Source organism: Anser anser, assembly GCF_964211835.1.
Source record: "Anser anser genome assembly, chromosome: 23".
Lineage (NCBI taxonomy): Eukaryota > Metazoa > Chordata > Aves > Anseriformes > Anatidae > Anser > Anser anser.
Genome location: NC_139744.1, coordinates 1,105,645 through 1,123,746, shown reverse-complemented (window position 1 = coordinate 1,123,746; position 18,102 = coordinate 1,105,645). Strand labels below are relative to the sequence as shown.

General features: G+C 62.1%; 3 protein-coding genes across 9 annotated transcripts in view; 1 reads left to right on the top strand and 2 right to left on the bottom strand.

Moving 5' to 3' along the window:
* Positions 1 to 253: 253 nt before the first annotated feature.
* PCGF2 (polycomb group ring finger 2) lies at positions 254 to 14,872 on the top strand. Of its 6 annotated transcripts, none has more exons than XR_014574791.1 (11): positions 254 to 410; positions 3,132 to 3,271; positions 3,453 to 3,549; positions 5,304 to 5,359; positions 5,609 to 5,659; positions 5,741 to 5,849; positions 6,360 to 6,408; positions 6,585 to 6,680; positions 7,012 to 7,092; positions 7,508 to 8,653; positions 8,784 to 9,823. XR_014574791.1 is itself a non-coding variant. In XM_083808783.1 (10 exons), the coding sequence occupies exons 2-10, from the start codon at positions 3,160 to 3,162 to the stop codon at positions 7,841 to 7,843; spliced, it is 990 nt and encodes a 329-aa protein (XP_083664909.1). In that variant the 5' UTR covers positions 256 to 410; positions 3,132 to 3,159; the 3' UTR covers positions 7,844 to 9,823. The 6 variants fall into 6 exon arrangements, 3 of the variants coding, with proteins under 3 accessions (XP_083664909.1, XP_083664907.1, XP_083664908.1); XR_014574792.1 differs by having other exon boundaries at positions 6,582 to 6,680; XM_083808783.1 differs by having other exon boundaries at positions 256 to 410; positions 6,582 to 6,680; positions 7,508 to 9,823.
* On the bottom strand, positions 9,704 to 10,668 carry CISD3 (CDGSH iron sulfur domain 3). Its single transcript, XM_083808785.1, has 2 exons — positions 10,438 to 10,668; positions 9,704 to 10,194 (listed from the first exon to the last, which is right to left on the bottom strand). The coding sequence occupies exons 1-2, from the start codon at positions 10,609 to 10,611 to the stop codon at positions 10,015 to 10,017; spliced, it is 354 nt and encodes a 117-aa protein (XP_083664911.1). The 5' UTR covers positions 10,612 to 10,668; the 3' UTR covers positions 9,704 to 10,014.
* MLLT6 (MLLT6, PHD finger containing) overlaps positions 13,979 to 18,102 on the bottom strand; it is a 45,328-nt gene continuing 41,204 nt past the window's right edge. For both annotated transcript variants that reach the window (XM_083808779.1, XM_083808780.1), the window contains exon 20: positions 13,979 to 17,550. In XM_083808779.1, the coding sequence (XP_083664905.1) occupies positions 17,506 to 17,550 (45 nt within the window). In that variant the 3' untranslated portion in view covers positions 13,979 to 17,505. The remainder of the gene's footprint in view (positions 17,551 to 18,102) is intronic.

Genomic DNA, 18,102 nt, shown 5'->3' with positions numbered 1-18,102 from the left:
GCGCCCCGACCCCGCGGGGCGGCCGGGTTCCCTGGGGGGCGCAGGGGGGCCCTGTCCCGGTGCCCCCCCCTCGGAGGGCGGCCCGGAGGGGGGGGGGGGGGCCCCGCTCTCGGCCCCTCGCTGCCCCCCCCCCGCAACACCCCAAAGGAATGAGGTCACGTGAGGCGGGGCGGGGCCTGGCGGCGGCTGGAGGAGGGAAAAAAATAAAAAAAAAAAAAAAAAGGAGGAAAAAAAATAAAAAAAAAAAAAGGAGGAGGAAGGGAGGGAAAGAGGGAAAAAAAAAAAAAAAAAAAAAAGAGCGAGAGAAAAAAAAGGGCCCCGGCCGCAGCGCCGAGCCGAGCCGCGCCGCGCCGCGCCGAGCCCAGCCGGGGGGAGCGGAGGGGCGGCCGCCGTGCCGCCGCCGCCACCAGGTAGGGACGGGGCCCCGGGCCCCCCCCCGCCGGGCCCCGCCGCCCCCCCCGCGCCGCCGCTCCCCCCCCCCCCCGCGCCCTTTTCTCTGCGCGTTCAAGATGGCCGATGGCCGCCTCCCCCCGCTTTGTGCCGCCGCCGGACCGGGGGGGCGACCACCCCACCCCGGTGCACCCTCCCCCCCCCCCCACCTCCGGGTACCGGCGGGGGGCGGCGGAGCCCTGACAGCCCCCGGCCGGCGGCGGAGCGGGGCCCCCCCGGGGCGGGCTGTCAGCCGGCCCCGAGCACAAAGGGCTGCGGGGCACCGGGGGTTCCCCGCGGCCGCCCCCTCCCCGGGCCCCAAACGGCCCCCCCCGGGCCCCGAGCAGCGGAGCGGGGGCTGCCCGGGGGGCTGCAGCCTGGGGGCGGCGGGGAGCGCGTGTCCGTGCCCGGGGGTGTCCCGGCCGCGGTCCGGGGGCTGTGCCCGTGCGCGCCCCCGCGTGTCCGTGCCCCCCCCGCCCGGCTCGGCCGCGCTGTTCCGCCCCGCGGTGGCGCCGGGGGCTGCCCCGTGCCGGTGTCACCCCCCACCCCCCCGCGGCCGGGCCGGGACACCGGGAGGGGCGGGGGGGCCGCGGGGGCGCGCTCCGGTGCTCGGGGCTCCGCTGCCGCCGTGCGAGCGAGGGCAGCGCCGGGAGGGCCGGGCGGCGCCGGGGGGGCAGGGGGCGGCCGGGCGGCTCCAAGTTACCGCTGACTTTGAAACGCCCTTCCCCGCGCGGGTCCGGCCCGCGGGGATTTCGGGGAGGGGGGCGCCGTGCCCGGCCACCGCCCACGGAGACAAAAGACCCCCGGGAGCCGGGACCGGGGAGGGGGGACCGGGGGGGGGCGCGATTCCGGGGCGGGCGGCGGGACCCGCTCCGACAGCCCCCGACCGGGGCGGCACCGGGCAGGGGGCCGGGGGGGGCCGGGGCTTTGTTCGCCCCCGCGGCAGGAAATCGCGGCTGTTATCACCGGGGTTTATTAGAACCGGTTTGCGCCGGTGGCTCAGGCTCCCCCCCCCCCCCGCCCCCCCCTTCCGGGGAGACCCGGGCCGCCATTGGCGGCTGCGAGTACCAAAAGCATCGAAACCCACCCAAAACGCAGCCCTGGGCAGCTGCGCTCCCCCCGGCCCCCTGGCGTTCCCCTGGCTGGGGGGGAGCGGGGCGCTGGCGGCGGCCCCCCCTCACCTGGGGCTGCAGGGGTCGAGGGCACCTGCCCGGGGGCAACCGGGGGCAGGGCACCCGCGTGTCCCCTGGGGGTGGCACCCGGGTGTCCCCTGGGGGTGCCCAGCGCCGACCCCCGGGGCTGGGGCTGCCCAACGGCCCCGGTGCCCCCAGCCCCTGTCCTGCCAGCACCCCCTGGGGCTCCGCTTGGCCCCGTGCTGGGGCAGCTGCAGTGTCCTTGTGGTCCCCATCCCCGCAGCGTCCCCATCCCTGTCCCCACGGCGTCCCCGTGCACCTGCCTCCGGGGACCCTGTGCAGGAACCCAGCCTGGAGTGCGAGGAGAGGGCGGCACGCGAGGCGGCTTCCCCGGGACACGCGCCTGACACGGCCGCGGCCTTGCACGCACAGCCCCGAGCACCCCCTGCACACGCAGCCCCCTCCGTGCCCCATTTGCTCCCTGGGCACGGGGTTTGCCCCAAAACGCATCCCCACGCGGCAGCGGTTGTGGGGCTGGCGGGTTGCCCCGGCGGTTTTCGGGGTGTCGGGGTTGGGGTGCTTGTGAGGGGCCTGGCTCGCTGTCGGGCGGCACCGCTGCAAGCCCAGCTTTGCACGGGGGGGGGGCACAGGTGTGTGTGCGTGTGCCTCTACCTGCGTGCACGTGGGGCTGCGCGTGGCCCCGCGGTGCGTGCGCACGGCCCCGTGTGCGTAGCCGGTGGGGGCCGCGCGCCGCGCCGCCGGCACACCCTCGCGCTGCCACCGCTCTGCCCACGCTCATTGACACAAGCCCGGGGCTTGTTCTCCCCTCTCCCCGGCTCGGCCGGCTGTAATAACGTTCCGGCTCCTCTCCAAGTATTGGGGTTGCCGTAGAAACGGGAAAACTGCCGCGATTTCGGGGCCCGGCTCCGCCGTCTCCCATCGTAGGGTGCGGAGCGGGCAGGGGAGCGGGCAGGCAGCGACTCCCCGCGCCCCCCCATGCTGGTGGGGGGACAGTGCCTGCACCCCGCGGCCCCGTGTGCACACTCGGCCTTGCACGCTTGGCTTTACACACCCGGCCTTGCACACTTGGCCTTGCACACCCAGCCCTGCCCAGGTGCCCGCGTGCGCTCCTGGCCGCGGGCAAGAGGCCAGCCCCAGCCCCTGGAGTTCCTATAGAAACCGCGAGGCGGTGGCTGGAAATGCCTTCTGCAGCGAGCACAACAAAAATACACTCGTGCGTGCGAGCGTGTGCGTGTGCACGTGTGTGTCTACGTGTGCACAGCCCGGGGAGCTACAGGCGGGGCTGGCTGCCCCAGGGGATTTGTCCCTGCGCGGTGGCGCGGCGGGGACCCGCTCGGGGACCGGGAGATGCGAACTCACAGCCGAGGGAGCCGGGTGGGGGCTGCGCGGGGCTGTGCGTGGGTGCTGCTGCTGCACCCCAGGGCTGCGGGGTGCGGGACTGGGGCAGCCCCAGCGCCCCCCGGGGCTGGATTTGCCCCTCAGAGGCAGAAGCGGGTCCTGCGGGTCCCGGCCTGGCACCAAGCAGCTGTTTCGGGTATTTCCCTCCAGGGAGGATCCGCCGCGGCGCTGCTCCAAGATGCACAGGACCACCAGGATAAAGATCACCGAGCTCAACCCCCACCTGATGTGCGCCTTGTGCGGCGGCTACTTCATAGACGCCACCACCATCGTGGAGTGCCTGCACTCCTGTGAGTGTCCCAGCGCCTGGCCCCGCCGCACCCATGGGTGCCCCGGCCCGGCCGTGCCCAAGCCGCAGCGGGGCCGTGGCAGGGGGGCAGCAGGGTCCTGCCCCGGGTCAGTGCGGGGCGTGGGGCTGGCGGGCGGGTTCCCCCCCCCCCCAGTTTGCTCAGGTCGCCTCTCTCCCTGCAGTCTGCAAAACCTGCATCGTCCGCTACCTGGAGACCAACAAGTACTGCCCCATGTGTGATGTCCAGGTGCACAAAACCAGGCCCCTCCTCAGCATCAGGTGAGCAGGGGGGGCTCCGAGCCCGGCATGGAGGGGACGTGGCCGGGGGTGTCCCCCCACCCCCGGAGGGGCTGGCCGGGTGCCTGCAGGGGTTGCCCCGCACCGTCCCCGTGCACCGCAGACCGCAGCCATCCGACCTGCAGCCCTGCTGTGACCTGCGGCCACCCGTGCGTTGCAGCTCCCGGTGCTGCGCCCCGTGGGGACGGCGCCGTGGCCCTGGGGGGGTGCCGGGGGGGGCTGGCGGCGACGCAGGTGAAGCCGTGCCCGTGGCACAGGGGCTTCGCGCCAGCCCGCGCCTGGCTGGGGACGCAGACACGTCCCATCGGGGCGGAATTGGCTCTGCAGGTGGTTGGCATAGAAACCGTGAAAGGCTGCAATACATCACTGGGCGCTTTTTTTTTTCTCTCCCTCCTCCTCCTTTTTTTTTTTAAGCCTCTTCCATGTAAATCCGTTTCTGTAGTAACACTTTTTCCGCTTTATGGTTTGTGTTTTTTTTCCTGGTTCACTATGAAATATTTACACTCCAGCTCCCGCGGCTCCCTCGCTGAAGCCTCCCAGCCTGTGCGCAGAGGGGAACACGGCACAGCGGCCGTGGCAGCCCCGAGCCCGGCCATCGAGGGTCCCCTTTGTACCCCACTTGCCCCCTACCACCCTTGCTTGGGCGATTTGGGGCCGAGGGGCGAATCGCAGCACTGACGGGTGCTGGGCGCGATGCTGCGCGTGCCCGGGGTGCTGCCCGCCTGTGCCCCCCGGTGCGGCCACGCCGGGCTGGATGGGGTTGACTCACGCAGCAGCAGCGGCCGGCTGGTAATTAAGCTGCCAATCAAGTGGCAGAGGTTGCTTTTTCATTAGCTTGCTGTAAATTATAAAGCAAATTCTCTGGGTATGTATTATAAATAAAATCACAGCGGGGCCTCGTGAACCAGAGTGACATCACCAAGGAATTAGGGATGAAAGACGTGGTTAGGCTAAAAATAATATATGAATAGCTGCTACGGTCATTTGTTTTCCTTTAAAATAAAGGCCTTATTATTAAAGTGGAAATAATTGCAGATATAATTTACTTTTCACCATTCCCACTGCTCTTGCTTTGTTTGTGAGATTTTTTTTTTTCAGCTTTTAAAGTCTGCCAAACGCCCTGCCTGCAGCGAGAGCCCAAGGCCTTGCGCAAAGCCCCGGCCCTGGGTCTGTGCTGAGGACGGGACCTGAGCTCCCCCTGCTCGAGTGCTTCTGGAGATCTTACCCGGAGGTGCTCGGATTTTAGTGAATAAACTTCACTTTGGTTTACACCAGCTCGCATTTGGCTCTGTCCTGCGATCTGTACGGCAGGGGGAATGCAAAGCCTTGGCCGTGGGCTGCATCTGAGCCCAACGATAAAACGAGATGCAAATTAAAACTTGCAGAAGCATTTGCTGATCTTAGAATTTTTTTGCAAGCTCTTGGTGTGTTTTTTGTAATAGTTTTGACTACTGAAACGGATCCTGGCCCCAAAATCATGCTGTCATCATCCTCGGCAATTACAAGGATTTTTGAGATGGTTTTCTTTCTTTTTCCAGGGTTAACCCTTTGTGGGGGTGCAGGGGGAGCTGGGCTTGCCTAGCTCCAGGCCCACAGCTGCTCCTGCAAGGCAGGGTTGAGCCGTCGCTGTAGGACGGGCTCCGGACTTTGTCTGCGGGTTTTCATGGAGGGAGAGGGGAGAGATGTCCCAACCCAGCTGATTCTTCTCTCTTTTTTCCTTTTCTTTTTCTCCCCAGGTCAGACAAAACCCTCCAGGATATCGTGTACAAACTGGTCCCGGGGCTTTTCAAAGGTACAGGCATGGATGATTATAACTGAGAGAGAAAGAACGGGTTTGGGGTTGTTTTTCAATCCCCCCCACCCCTCGGGGAGCCTGGTCCCCCGGGCTGCACGCCGCCTGCGCGCGCCGTTCCCCGGTGACAGTGACGGCAGGGGAAGGAGCGGTGGGTCCGGGGGTCTGCGCCCCCCCCGCTCCTCGCCCCCTGCCTCTCTCTGCCCCGTGGTGGGTCTTCCCCCACCTTCCTCCTCCCTTCTCTTGCAGATGAGATGAAGAGGCGGCGTGACTTCTACGCAGCCTACCCCATGGCCGAGGGTGAGTGGCAGCCCGGGGGGCGCCCCCGGCCCCGCTCAGCCCCCAGCCGCGGCTCAGCCTCCCCCTCCTCCTGCCCCCCAGTTCCCAACGGCTCCAACGAGGATCGCGGGGAAGTCTCCGAGCAGGACAAGGGGAACCTGGCGGACGACGAGATCGTCAGCCTGTCCATAGAGTTTTACGAAGGAACGAGGTACCGCTCCCGGCTGCTGCTGGGCTCCTGCCTGGGCTGGGGCTTGTCTTTGGGACAGGGGGGGCAGCCAGCACCCCCTGCCCCACACCCTGTCCCACAGCACCCATGGGTGCTGCGGCCGTGGGCTCTCCACCCGCCGGGCAGGCAGGGAGGGCACCCACAAGGTTCGTCCCAGGCGGCGGAGCCCGAGGCTGCGGCATCCCCGGCACCAGGGGCGGCCTCCGAGGATGTGGTGGTGATGGGAGCAGTGGTTCCGAGGGAGGGGGGATCGTGGTGGCCTGGGCAGGGACACCGATGTGGTTTTGGGGCGCTGTATGGGAAATGCAGCAGCGTGTGCGTGGGCATGGCCGGGGGGGGCAAAGCCAAGAGCCTGGCTGCAGCTCCCAAGGTGTTTCCCCTCGTAGCCCCACCACGGACCGCTCTTCTGAGGGGTTGCGTTTTTTCCTCTCCTCTGCCTTTTTCTTTCTCCTGCAACTTTGTCCTGTGTTTGTTTTTGTGCCCCCCCCCCAGGGAGGAGAAGAAAGGGACCATCGAGAACGGGGACCTGGAGAAGGAAAAGGTGAGTGCGTGGGGCCAAGGCACGGGGAGCTCCGTGCGCGGCCACGTCGGGATGGTGGGGGGGCAGCGGGACACCCCCAGGCCGTCTGCTGACAGGGCTGGGAGCTGCCCCCTGCCCGCGGTGGGCTCTCAGCGACACCTCTCCCCCCGGTCCCCCCCTTGCTGCGTCCCCAGAAGAACGGGGTGCGATTCCTGCGCTGTCCCGCCGCGATGACGGTCATGCACCTGGCCAAGTTCCTCCGCAACAAGATGGATGTTCCCAGCAAGTACAAGGTGAGCGCGACCCCCCCACGGGGTGTGCGGGTTTGGGGGGGGGGCCGTCCCGTGTTGCATCCCCTGCTGGCAGCATGCCCAGCTCCGCCTGTTCCCAAATACCACGGCTCTGCTTCAGGAAGCCCAGGGTTTGCATTGCTGGCAGGTGAGTTCTGGGGCAGGATCCGTCCCTTCTGGCCCATTTTCATGCAGCCTGAGGGGCCAGCGCTTTGCACGTAAACTGGGAATTTGCTCTGGCTGCTGGCAAGGACGGTGCTGGGAGCCCCAGGAGCCCCCAGTCAGCAAAACCCCAGTGTCCCCTTAGTGGCTCTGATGCTGTCCTCTGTGCCAGGTGGAAGTCCTCTACGAAGATGAACCCCTGAGGGAGTATTACACCCTGATGGACATCGCCTACATCTACCCCTGGAGGAGGGTAAGCGGAGCCGCCTCCGTCCCCGCTGCGGGCTGCAGCTGCCAGGGCTTCTCTTGGAGAAGAGCTTGGAAAAGAGCTCCTTTAGGTGAAGGCAAACGGCGTTGGAAAACTTAAAAAATGGAAAACCTAACAATTGGAAAACCTAACAACTGGAAAACCTAGCAATTGGAAAACTTCAAAATGGAAAACTTAAACAACTGAGCATCTACAGAAATTAACTCCCCAGATGCCTCCCTGCCTTAGGGAGCTGTTTGCTTCAGGGCCGGTTTTCTGGAGGCCAGCTCCCACCTGCAGTGGTGGGGCTGCTGGGGGGGGGCCGTGGGTGCTTTCCTGCCCCTCTCCCCAGGGCAGTGCGGGAGGGCGTGGGGCGCTGTGGGTGCGGGGTGCCATCCGTCTGCCCCTCTCCCTCCTGCAGAACGGGCCCCTGCCGCTGAAATACCGCGTCCAGCCCGCCTGCAAGCGGCTCAAGCTGTCCCAGCCGGCCACCTCCGAGTGCACCAACACCAGCGGCGCCTCCGAGTGCGAGTCGGTCAGCGACAAAGCCCACAGCCCCGCCACGCTGCCCGCCACCTCGTCCTCCCTGCCCAGCCCCGGCACGCCGTCCCACGGCTCGCCCAGCTCCAACGCCACCGCCGGCAGCGGCCCCGGCCCCGCGCTCAACGGCACCTCGAACTGCCACCCGCTGCCCCCGGCCGCCAGCCGGTGCCGCAAAACGACTGTCAATGGCAGCACGGCCTCCGCCTTGACCTAAAAAGGGGAAAAAAAAACAAAACAAAACAAAAGAGGGACGCCTGGCTGGGTTTTATATATCTATATATATTATATATATACATATATAAATATATATGTGTACATAGGGAGAAAAAAAATTATACATACTTATTTTCTATTGATTGACCAGATTAATTTAAAATGCAAATAAGACACATAAATGTGGTTGAATATTTTTAAATTTTTTTTTTCTTTTTTTTTTTTTAAATTTTAACTTATGGAAGCTGCATGCCGGAGCTGGGAGCCACGCAGGCGCTGCCGCCCGCCCTGCTCATTCTCTCTAACGCTTTTCCCTCTCCTCCCCACCCCTCTCCCCTCGTGCCCGCTCGGAGAGAGACGGGGCGGTGAGCAGGGCCTGCCGGACGCACAGGTAAGGGCTAAGCACAGGTAAGGGCCAAGCACAGAAGCCAAAAACTGCCCCCGCTGCCTCGGCCCCGCTCTCGGGCTCGGCGCGGGCTTTGCCGGTGCGATGCGGTGCGGCTCCGCTGGGCTCTGGCAGCGGAGGGGGAGCTGCTCCGTGTCCGCGTGCCCCCAGCCCCGCTGTGTCCTTTTTTTTTTTTGCTTTTCAGTGGGTTTTCTTTTTGCACCAGGCTCGATAACGTGGTGCCCACAGCCAGCTGGTACCGATGTCCGTTTGCTGGCACCGAGCATCCCTTGCTGGTGTTGCCCACCCTGCTTTGCCTTGCCACGCACGTTTCTGTTTCTTTTGTGCTTTCCCTGTGTGGTCTCTGGACGTTGTTTCAGGCTCTGATCTAGCAAAGCCTTACACAGACGCCTCCCTTTCTGCACAGTAAGTAGTTTCTTTTTTTATTCCTAGCTAAAAAAAAACTACACTTGTGCCCTGATGGTGAAGGGCCAGCCATACCGGGAGGGGAGTAGGAGCACAAGCCCCAGTGAATATTGGATTTTTCCTTGCCAAGGGAGCTGCCACCTCCCTGGGTGCGCCTGTGGCCGGGCAGCTGCGTGGTGGGGGCAGCACCCAGCCAGGGGGACGCGGGGCCAGGAGCCGCCCGCACCCACGGGACCCCCGTGCCACTGGCCCCCTGGCAAACGTCCACAGCTTCGCCACATTTCGGAGCTTTTTCCCCCCTCTGTCCTTCCCACCCTTTCCTCCTGTCCCCACATTGGATTTTAAAATAAAAAATAAAAAATGACTACAGTGCCTTTAGCCAGGAGGCTTCGGTGAGGGGAAGCGTGGGAAGGCGCTGCTGTTTCGGGCAGGAGCTGCGCAGCACCGGCACCGCCGGCTGCCCGCGCGCTCTGGGGAGGGGACCAACTTCACAGTCACAAAAAAAAAAGCACAGGAGCCCCGGGGAGCGCAGACCCTGGGGGTTTATCTCCTCCCCTCGCTGGGGAGGGGGGGACGAGTGACAAAAACCAAGCAAGTGCCTGCAGCGCCCGGACAGCAGCCGGCAGCGGCGCGGTGAGAACCAAAGGAAAGCGGCACGGGAATTGTATGGACAGCCCGACTCCAAAGGTCAGGACACGTGGGATGTTACTGTTGTGTTCTGTTCTTGTTTTTTTTTTTTAAGTACCGCACCCCCATCACGGACTTGGAGGCACCTTTGCTATAGCACAGCCCCGGGCTCCCCGCCTGCGGGTGCTGGGGATGGGCCCCGGTTGTTTCTTGTCTCTTCCCCGTCCCCGGCTGGGGCTCAAAGCGTGTTGGGGGCTCCGTTTGTCTCGGTTTTGACACCCCTTTTCTCCTTGTAAATAGGCTAAAATGGACTGAGGGAGGCAGCTGCAGTGCCTCGGTCTGGGGTTTGTGTGGGGCTCTGGGGGGGGGTTGTTTTGTTTCGTTTTTTCCTATATGGTACAAACCAAACTGCTCTGTATGTTTGCATCCTGTACGGCGTTTTAATGTCCTGTAACATATTCTGATATCCACGTATCGTTATTGGTTACACATTTGTATAACGGCGGCTTTGTACATGGAATAAATGCTGCAGATTGCCATTCACCCGGCTGCGCCTGAGGTGCCCGGCTCCCGGGGGGGTGCCCGGCTCCCGGGGGGGTGCCCGGCTCCCTGGGGGGCACCCCCGCCTTGAACCCCCCAGCTCCCCCCCACTCCGCCGGTCCCGGTCCCGGGGGGGTTTCGTTTCCCAGCCTCCGTGGCCCCGGCGGGGCCGAGCTTCCGCGGCGGGGCCGTGCTCAGGGCCGGGGGCCGGGGGGGGCCGCCTGCTGCCGGTGCTCCCGGTGGCTGCCGTCGCAGTAGGGGGGGCTGCGGGTGCGTTTGCAGGCGCACAGCGGGGCCGCCCCGTCCGCCTCGGCCGTGAAGCGCAGCGGGGAGACGCCGGGGGCCGCCGTCCGGTGCGAGCCGTCGCAGAAGGGCTGCGGGGGACAAGGGGGGGGCGGGGTGGCGGCGGGGTTTGGGGGCGGGGGGGGGCGCTGCTGCCCCCGCCCCGAGCGGCACCGAGGGACCCCGGGTCCGGTCCCCGGCCCCCCCCCAGCTCCCCGCTGCCGCGTCCCCGCGCTGTGTATGGGGGGGTTGGGGGGGTCGGGGGGGGGATCGAGGGGAATTGGGGGGGGATCGGGGGGGTGGCGGGGGCTCCCTCCCCCAGCCCCGGGCCCGACCTGCGTCTTGCTGTGCCCGCAGGAGCACCACGCGTATTTCTTCCCCGCCTTCAGCTCCACCACCAACGGCTGCGGGGGGGCGGAGGGGGCAGAGGAGAGCGCGGGGCCGCGCAGAGCCCCCGGAGGGGCCCGATCCCGGCCCGCCCGCAGCGCGGCCGCCCCCAGCCGCAGCATGGCCCCAGCCTCCCCCCCCCCGGCACCCCCCGGCCGGCTCCGCCTCGCCCCGCCCCGCCGGAAGAGACCGGGGGGGGCAGGGGGAGGGACACTGGGGGGGGGCCCGGCCCTCGCCGCCCTGAGTCCCCCCCCCCTTTCCTTTCTTTTTTTTTTATTTCTTTTTTTTTAGCGTTTAACTACTGGGAAAGCAGCTCTGCTGGCAGCCGCCGTGATTGAGCCCCCGCAGATGGCCGCTCGCCGCGGGGGGGGGGCGCGATCACGGCCGGACCCGGGGGCTGCTGCTGCCCCCCCCCCCCCCGGGGCACCCACCACCCTCACTTCGGGGCTGCGGGCTTGCAGGAGGGAGCTGCAAGGGGGGGGGAGCGTGTGCGGGCGGGGGGGGGATAAATGGGGGCAAGGGGCTTCAGCTGTGCCCGGTCCCAGCCCCGAGCACAGCACCGGAGGTCTCCCCAGCAGAGCCCTGCCCTTGCAGCAGCTGCAGCTCCACAGCGAGGCCCCGGCCCTGGTGCAGGCAGCGGTGGGCCGGGAGGGGATTTTCTGTACCGAGGGTTCTCACGGAAAACCCCCGGAGCTAAAGCAAAGGCTCCGCCTGCCCTCACTGCTCCTTGCACAGCTGCGGGTACCCTGACGGCGGTGGAGAGCCACAGCTGGAGCTGGGCTCCGTCCATTAGGCGCTGTTAGAAGGACCAGAAGGGCAGCAGCTGTGCTAGCACGCTTACAAGCTCTTTGGCTGCCTCTGCTCTCCCGTCCCAAGCAGCTTCCCTGCAGGGCTGAAGCCATGCGGACACCCCGGAGCCTGCGCTTGGCCCCGTGGGTCCTGCAGAGCCAGCGTCCCTTCTCCAGGCAGATCAAAGCGTGGGAGAGCTGGCTCCTGAGCAAATTCCTCCTCCCTGTGCTACTGCTTCTCCACCTGGAAATGGGTGAGGAGGGGACACCTCTGAGCTGCGGTTTCAGACCTGCTGCTGCAAGTTACCGTTGAGATCGTTGCTACCTCCCCCCTGGCCGTGAAGGTGACATCCGCAGCCTCCACAACTCCACGAGCACAGGAGAGGCACCAGGGACGCATTCAGCTCCCTGCCTCAAGGCTTTTTTGATCACAGGCACTTGATTATTTTTACTTATGTGGGTTTAAGAAACCGCACAGCACAGCATATACCAAGGGCAACAGTAAATAAGAGAGCGGCGTGAGCTGCCAGCTCTGAAACATGCTGGACTGGCTGGGCTGGGAGAGAGCCCTTGGACAAACTGCTTGGGGCACAGCGGTGCCTGCTCAGCCCCATCGGGCCGGAATTGGACGGACGATGCAGGTGTCCTTAAGTGCAAACATAAAACAGAGCAATGCCCTTATCACCTTCTGGATGGGCGACGTGCACTGGGGAGAGGAGTGCAAACAAACCCGGCTTTAACTTGAAAGGCTTTAGGAGCAGCCGGCATTGCTGCTCTGTGCAGCTGGCCCCTGACGCAGCCGTGGCTGCGCTCCCCTTCGGAGAGGAGAGGGAGGTTTAGGCCAACTGATGGACTTGTGCTGAGCAGAGGAGCCCCCCCAGCACATGTCCCTTTCTCCAGGCCTCTGCAGCAGGAGAGCATCTGCATCCCGAGCCAACCCTCCGGTCACGCGAAACAACTGCAGCCTGTTCTGAGCTCCCAAGGGACCCACTCCACCACCGCAGCGGACCGCGTCCCCGCTTGCTTCAGGCGTGTCGGTCACCTCTCACCCTGCCAACTGGCCTGAACATTTCACCCCAAAAAGTATGATATCAGCTGCTTGGTATGTCCCCCCCTGGAGTCCTCTAGTGAGCACACGAGAAGACCTCGTCTATGTCTATGTTGTCTTTGGTAGGGAGCCAAGGGGCTCGAGCCATCTGCATCCATGCGCTCTGCAGGGACAGAGCCGGAGTCTGAACCAGCCCCAGCCAGGGCAGCGGGCTTGCGGCTACAGCACGCCTGCCAGTGTGGAAGCAGAGAGAAAAATGAGGCTCCGTGGCGTCCAGGACCAAGACAGCCCCCGCGTGTACACGAGCTACGTCTCGTGACGCTGGTGAGTGGCTGGGAGAGACCAGCGGCGGAGCCTGTAGGAGCTAAGCGCTGTAGAAGAGAGGGGCTCTGCATGGAATTGCTTGGACAGATACATTTCATGCACCTGCTGTAGCTATATTTCTCCCGTTATCCTGGTCCAAGAAGATGCCACGACCTGCTTGTCTGTCACAAAACCAGGCAACAAAGCTCAGTGCCATCCTTTCTTGCCTCTCCAGCCCCCTCCTTGCACAACAGGAACAGAAATGCTACCGAGAGCTAAGCAGTGGAAAGAGAAGAACCATGCCAGGAATAAACCAACCCAACTCTGCAGAAATAGTCAGCTTCTTTGTGTTTCAGGGCTCCAAGAAACACAGCAGAACTGGATCCGGGCCCCTGGTGCTCCACGAGCAGCCCCCGCGCCTCCCTCCCAGCCTGTGCCCTGGCACCGAGCGCCCGCACGCGGCCTGCCAGCTCCGCAGCGGGTTTCCTCCCGCGCTGGGCTCCTCTCCCACCACTTCCACACCAAAGGACCGAAGCAGAAGCACTGCGTTTCCTTCCAGCCTGAGAAACCAGAGGACAAGTTCCTGAGCTGGCACAAGCTGCTCAACGCCCTCAGCAACCGCTTACATCAGCGGGGACCTGCTCCAGGCCCAGCGATTCTGGGCACCGAGAGGAGGCTTTGCAGCTACCGGCCACAGCAGAGAGCAACCGAGTCCTCAGATGCGGGCACCAAACCTCCTTTTCCCTCCACGTAACTAAACATTTCCTACAGCTGAACGTTTCCTACAACAACCCAGAGCCTTCGACGAGCCAACTCCGCAAGCCCAGGCTTTGTGTGGCAAACTCTGCCTCCCCCGGACAACCCCTTGAACGAGCAAAACCACCCTTAAGTGAAAAAGTCACTGCCAGTGTCTCTGGTTGCCCCCACACCCCCTGAGCAGGGACACAAACAGGTTGCGGAGGCGAGGCCCCGAGGTGCCAGCTGGAGAGCTTTCAAGGTCAGCGGGGTTTTTTCAGGGGCTGCTCTGCCGATTAGCACAGGCTGCGGCCGCTCCGCCAGGGAGACCGGGCACCGCTCGGCCTCTCCCTCCTCTCCCGGCAGGGTCAAGGTTACGACAACAGCGCCAGGGCTCGGCTGCCTCCTCTGTGCCAACAGGAGAAATTACAAACGCTCTCCCCTCTCCCTGGTCTCCTTCGCTCACGAGGTGCAAAGCCAGCAGAGAGGCTGAAACCCTGCCCGTGCACCTCAGCCCCACGGCCAGCACAGCACCTAGGTGGGGGGGTTCATCACCCAGACCTTATTCTCTTTTCAATGCCGAAACCCTAACTGCATTAAAAAGTCTTTGATGTTAATATTAATATTATTTATTATAATAAAGAACAGTCAAGCAGCGTGAAAAAAATATATCTTAGCTACATTACCTTAAATTGCCAAAAATATACACATTTTTCTCTTTTATTTAATAAAAAACAAATCAAAACAAAGAAGACACATGCAACATACTAAATGAGACATTAGCATCAAAACGGGTAAAGAAACGTACCCCAGTGCAACTGAAACACAGATAATCTTTAGCTTTTATTTCTCTTTCCCCTGCTCCTCCTTTCCAGATGTGGGTGCTCGGCGGCGGCCCTCCGGCAGCGACCCTCCTGCTCCCCTCAGGCTGCCAAAGGCACCTTTGGCCCTGGGGCAGGTCGAGGCGATTTGACGAGGAGGAGCACGCTTCAAAGGGACCGGGCGCCTTTGGAAGAGGTCGGAGAAATGTGTAAGTGCTATCCGAACGCCTCTTCCCCCGCTCGTCAGCTCCAGCCTCGTCCCAGCCCGTCCCGGAGAGCGGCTTCGCGCTCCAACCAGCGCCACAAGCGAACGCGGGGACGTGCCCAGCAGGAGCAGGGAACCAGGACCGCAGCGTAGCTCAGCCCAGCCTGCTTTTAGCAGAGATCCTGTCTACGAACACAGTCCTCGAATTCAGTCCTCGATTTCCAACCTCTTCCGCCGGGTGGGCTCCCCGGGTGTCTTCCCAGCAGCAGCGCGGGGCCCGTACGGCGCGTTTCAGCCCCGACTGCGCGCTCACCTCCATCGTGTACCTCTCGCCGACCCCCTGCCAACTTTCTGCTGTCGCCCAGGGATCTGGGCACCATCCCACTGATCTGAACAAGGTTTTCGTTTGTCCCAGGAGTCAACTTGCTCTGGGGACAGCCGTTAACCAGCCTCCCCTCCTCCATCCCCTCTGCTCCCGCTCCCAGCTCGTTAATTCCAGGGCGTGAAATGTGGTTAAATTTTGGAACGGTTTGACCAGGTCTGGCCACGACGTCGGGTCCGGGTGGTTACCGAGCAGTCTGAAGGCTGTGCTGCTGGTAAGCATGACAGCACAACAGGTGGCAACTCGAACTTGGGATCTTACAGAAAAAAAAAATGGGAAAAAAAAAAGGAAAAAAAAAAAGGAAAAAAAAAAAGAGAAAAAAAGAAATAGAACAACTCCAACCCAGACAAACCCAGCTGGGCAAGCAGCTGGCTGGCAGCTATCACATCTGCAGATTTAACAGCCACTGCTGTACCCCTACCCTCCTGTCCGTCATCCCGCTGACCCAGACCCGCACTCATCAGCGGGCCCAGCTGCTCCCGAGTCCCACGGACCTGATGCACAGAGGTCGGCAGGTCCGGCCCCCACCTGCGTGCAGCCGTCACACACAGACGGGGCACGTCAGGGCTGAATTTAGCACGGCAGCCTCGGAAATGGCTGTGGCACCGATGCTCACAGAGGAGTGGGGGCACAGCACGGCTGTTTCGGGGGGGGGGGAAACAAAAAAAAAAGTGCAAGCACACGACTGTGCCAGAGGAAACTTCAGGGACGGGGAGCCAAGATTAGAGTCAAACCATTTGGAACTGAAAGATCCCGTTCACATTTTGTAAGGACCGGGCTGACGGACGGGGGCACGGCTCAGCGCGCGACGGCTGGGGACAGGGGGTGTCAGCAGGAGCCACGCTTCGGCTGCTCCTCGCTAGGCTGCAGAGACCAGGAGGGAGGGAAGGAGACTTTTTTTTCCTGTATTTTCACTTTTAGCTGCCATCTGCATCTTTCCAATAGCTTCTTAACCTTGTTAAAACATTAGCTTTTCTGTATTAAAAAAAAATTATATATATATAATATATATATTTCTGAGCAGACAGCAGTGTTCTACCCAGTTCACAGAACTAGAGGCTGAGATCAAAAAGGTTCTTCCTCTTGTTTTAGCCTTATCCAACCATTGTGGTGATAATCCTCCAAACAAAGATAACAAAACAGAAAAAGGATGAAAGATTTAGCAGACGAGTTTTGCCTATCACAAGCTTTCCTAGTGCTATCAGCACAGCCCCACTGCTGACAAATTTGAATAGTGCAAACCAGTTAGGGGCAGTGGGAATGTGCTGAAAAATATTTGTTAAGGTCTGACAGTTATTATTATTATTATTATTTTTTAAGACCCTCAGAGTTTCTGTTTGCTGGAGTCTTCACGCCTGCCCCCCACCCACCAGAGCTCTGCATTTAGCCAGGGGATGAGGCAAAGGGGCACGCGTACGTTTGACGTAGATGTTCCCCTTCCCTCAGGGCTGCCCCACCTGTCCTTCAATCAATCCATCGCATCCCCGCTCAGAGGAAGCCGGTGCCTTTGCCGAGGTTCCAGGCTGCAAGACGGAGTTAAGGTCAAGAGGTGGAAAACAACGAAGGGTCCGGTGTCCTAGCTTGGGAGGTTGTCCCATTGCTTGGAGATCCCTCTTCTCAAGTGCCCAAGACCAGTGGAAGAACGGTGGTAGGTTTTTTTTTTTGTTTTTTGTTTTTTTGCCAGACTGGAATGATTTGTGGTGGGTAAGAACGAACAGGTACCAGATCTGGGACTGTCTTTTCCACACACACACACATTTCTATCGCCCAGCTTAGCCTAGGAAACAAGTGCCAGGTTCAAACGCACCTTCTGAAGTTGGCTACGATATGGGTAATACTGGCTACGGCCCCTTTTCGCAAGCTGAAATTTTAGGCTTTGGAAATCTTGGAAGTAGAGTGAAAGACGGCATGAGGAGCAGGAGTGTGCTTTTCACGTGAAACGTACAGCACCGACCCAACAGCAGCTTGTGAGCAGACGTGGCAATGTCCTTTAAAGAAGCTGGTGGCTTTCACCTCCCCAAGCACCAATCCTTCCCCATCGCTCCACCACTCGTGTCTTTTCAGGCTGGGTATGGATCCAGCTGGCGTGCAGGGGCATCGTACGATGGCTACAGAGACAACGGCATCCGAAGAGCCCAGCAGATGAGAAGCAGTTGAGAAACCTCAGCTGCGGGGCTTCTTCTCAGCCTCCCCATCCGGGAGGAGCAGACCACGCAGGCACTGCCACCACGTCCCACTTCCCCAGCCGTGGCACATCCAGTGCTGCCTCCGAGGGCACTGCCAGATTCCTCTGCACTGTGCAGAAAAAGAGCCCTCAGCAGAGGGGCCTCCCTCCACCAAGGTCTTGGCCAAGGACGCTCGATGGTCTCTAGTGCCTCGGCCTGGGGGCTACACACACGTAAACACACGCTTGCACTCCCGGCAGGGAGGAGACCGGCAGGCATCTGGCGTTAGCTCTCCTCCACTCTGCGTGGAAACGCAGCTTCACTTTGAGCATGTGTGGCACAGACCAGCGCGGCAGGCTGCCCCCCGCCTTCGCTCCTCCCGATGCCAGGGCTTGGTCAGAGACGTACTGTCTTCCAAAGCACCTCTTGGCATTGCCCAGCGGCAGGAAATGCTTCTTGGAAGCCTTGTGCTCATTGCTCTAACAGTACCAAAGTTGCTGACTGTGGAAAGCCACATTCCCCTGGCTGAGAGGAGTTGGCTGCTGGTTTGTTCGGGGTGAGGGGGGAGCTTAGCCCTTGTCCTGGGTAAGAGGAGCTCCCTTTTCATTCATGCTCTTTAAAAAACAAACAGAAAAAGAGACGCAGAGGAGACAGGTATCAGTACTGGACAGGCAGCGACACGAGGGGGCAGAAGCAGATAGCTCTGCTGTGCTGCTGACCTGGCCCTGCTCACCGCGACCTCTCAGGCTCCACCGAGATCATCGGAGACACGGGAGCCCCAGGCTTCCCCTCTGCCCGGTTCAGGCTGAACAGGCCCCTCGACCCTGGCCTTTGGCTCCTAAGTGTCTCCAACCAGGACTGGACCTTCTGGGTACAGGCACAGGCCAGGGGAGGATGGAGGACAGGCAAAAGTACCACACCATCAGTCCCTAGACGCTGGTGTTCCAGGACAAGGGTGCTTTACAGAGAGGCTGTAGACCTCTCCGCACCTCCACAACCTCTCCTCTCAGGTGCAAGATTCCTTCTAAACCCTGGGTTTCAACATGCAGTCACCTTTACATCTCATCGCGAGGCCCTAATAGGGCCAGCACTGCAAGGGGCACGCTGCCCGTCCAAGTCTTAGGGTCAACGGAGACAAATCTACGGCCTGCCTCTGCCTCGCTTCT

What these genes read in the sequence shown, in the direction of transcription:
- PCGF2 (XM_083808781.1), top strand. Translation starts at nt 2,762, where the DNA reads ATGCCTTCTGCAGCGAGCACAACAAAAATACACTC. An exon ending in AGGCCCCTCCTCAGCATCAG is followed by an intron (nt 3,550 to 5,303) that starts GTGAGCAGGGGG and finishes TTTTCTCCCCAG; the next exon opens with GTCAGACAAAACCCTCCAGG. An exon ending in ACATCTACCCCTGGAGGAGG is followed by an intron (nt 7,093 to 7,507) that starts GTAAGCGGAGCC and finishes TCCCTCCTGCAG; the next exon opens with AACGGGCCCCTGCCGCTGAA.
- CISD3 (XM_083808785.1), bottom strand. Translation starts at nt 10,611, where the DNA reads ATGCTGCGGCTGGGGGCGGCCGCGCTGCGGGCGGGCCGGGATCGGGCC. An exon ending in GCGGGCACAGCAAGACGCAG is followed by an intron (nt 10,195 to 10,437) that starts GTCGGGCCCGGG and finishes TGTCCCCCGCAG; the next exon opens with CCCTTCTGCGACGGCTCGCA.